General features: G+C 32.7%; 1 protein-coding gene across 4 annotated transcripts in view; it reads right to left on the bottom strand.

Annotated features, from left to right (window-relative positions):
• The window catches only part of LOC108970871 (synaptic functional regulator FMR1), an 18,974-nt gene extending 17,299 nt beyond the window's left edge, over positions 1-1,675 (bottom strand). For 3 of the 4 annotated variants that reach the window (XM_018936572.1, XM_018936555.1, XM_018936581.1), the window contains exons 1-2: positions 1,233-1,376; positions 241-666 (exon numbers count right to left, since the gene is read on the bottom strand). In XM_018936572.1, coding sequence (XP_018792117.1) covers positions 241-291 — 51 coding nt within the window. In that variant the 5' untranslated portion in view covers positions 292-666; positions 1,233-1,376. Of the gene's footprint in view, positions 1-240; positions 667-1,232; positions 1,377-1,562 lie in introns of those variants that run through there. The other variant, XM_018936563.1, reaches the window with a different exon arrangement.
• Between the last annotated feature and the right edge of the window lie 398 nt (positions 1,676-2,073).

Genomic DNA, 2,073 nt, shown 5'->3' on the forward strand with positions numbered 1-2,073 from the left:
GGATATACAATTTCCTTAGAGATACCGACCTACTCCGACGCATTTGATACCGCCCTAGTCAACATGCCAGCCGAAAGCCTCCGACGCTAGCGCTGCGTTATCTTTAGTTTATGTAATAATTTCATTGTTATGTAAACTTTTATAAAATAAAAAAAAATAAATAAATATTTATGTAATTATTTTATACGCGAATTACTTAAAAAATTTTGTATCAATAATAGGATTGCAAAATAATCTTACCTTGTAGTAGGCGCCATTGTCGAGCCTTACTTCGACCATCAAATCGTCCATTTTGTTTACTTATAGACTTTCCGCTTTAATACAAAATAATTTTGTAAATTGCGACCCAAAGTAAATTTTATGAATGAAAATCCAAATACGCTTTACGTTTGATGCAAATATAAACAGTCCAAATTAGGCAAATAAATAGGTTTAAACGTAGGATATTCCCTGATTCTGTCCTCCTACAATTCCGGCGCAATACTAATTATTAACGCAACTTCTCCTGGCTTCTGACTTAATTCAATTTACTTCAGTCTTTCGATTTTCTGCTTTATGCGCTTCAAAACCACTTAATCTTATATCCGTATTACGATCCTTATAACCGTATTCTTTTATACTTCTTCCTGTAAATAAGTTGTTTTAGTCTAGTCGTTGCTGCCGCTCCTGCAGAAAAAATTACCACACAAAATAATATTAGAAATCAAAATATTTATAAACTCGGCTTTAAACGGTACATAGTTTTTAAGCAAGTGTCTTTTCCTGCAACTTAATTCATATTTTTAAGCATTCACGTTGAAGGTAAAAACATGCTTTTTTTCTTTTCCCACGGTAGACAGAAATATTTCACGCCTACAAAAGGGGCGGCGCAGTTTGCGTCGCTGTCAACACTAACTACCGCAGTCACAAACGTCACCGTCGCAGTCACCGCTGACAATAGAACAGCGGAGCCCCAGCAATCGTTTTCGCCATTAGAAAAATCGCAAATTATTGCACATTTCCGAATAACAGCCAATACATTTTAATTTCAAAAATAATGTCGCATTGAGTTATCTAAACATTTTACAAAAACCTATACAAATTTTCACTCGAATTTTCTTGAAAATTTTTCACGCCGAGCCTTTGCTTTTATTCTTCCGTTCGTTTCTTATTCCTTCACGCACACTTCCAAGCCGCTGTGCAAATTTTTTCGCCCAAAGAATCTACACACTTTTACTATAAATTCAACGCACCTTTACCGTTTTCAGACGTCAATTAATTAGCTTGTTCTATTCTTACTATTTTTTGTTTTTAATTTACTGAATTTTACTGCAAGTTCACAAATTTTCATTAGATTTTTTCTGTACGTCGAGCGACGACCAACGGCGAATGAACAGACAAAACGAGAACGGCAAAAAAAATGTGCCTTTTTAATCCGCTGTACGTACAAAATCACCACATAACCCTGAAATTTAGGGATATACGGAAAGCAGTAGGCGATTTAATGAATTTTGTTTGTCTGTTTTGTTTGCTATTCGCTAACGTTGTTTAATCTTGTCACATCTGCGATTATGAATACTCACATAAAACTTGGTTTAATAAAATCGTATAATCTCATTAATTTATACTTTCTAAATTCCGAATACGTCAGATAAGCTATTTTTACAATTCTTTAGCATTTTTCTAAATTTTGTCTTATTTTTTCTATTGCATCACTGTATACAAAGTATTCGAATAGAACACAATATTGTGAGAAAGAAACAGCCATCTCTTTCGCACTTAGGATAAATGTCGCTAAACAACTATTTGACAGTTAATAACTTTATTGCGAATGGTTTCTTGTTGTTCACAATAGTGAAATGTACGAAATGTTTAGTAAAAATTATTTGGTATATAGAAATATGAATATAATTGTCTCAATTAAGATTTGCTCTATTATGCTCAAGCCATGACGAAGTTCCACGAATTTATTAATACAAAAATTGTAATATGTCTATATAAGTATATTTTAATCACGTTTTAAAAGTATTGTGTGTATCGAGTACTTCATCTTTAAGTTGTTTGTTTTGGTATTGAATATGTATAGTAATTTAC

Source organism: Bactrocera latifrons, unplaced genomic scaffold, assembly GCF_001853355.1.
Source record: "Bactrocera latifrons isolate USDA-ARS-PBARC rearing strain unplaced genomic scaffold, ASM185335v1 scaffold_107, whole genome shotgun sequence".
NCBI classification, from domain to species: domain Eukaryota; kingdom Metazoa; phylum Arthropoda; class Insecta; order Diptera; family Tephritidae; genus Bactrocera; species Bactrocera latifrons.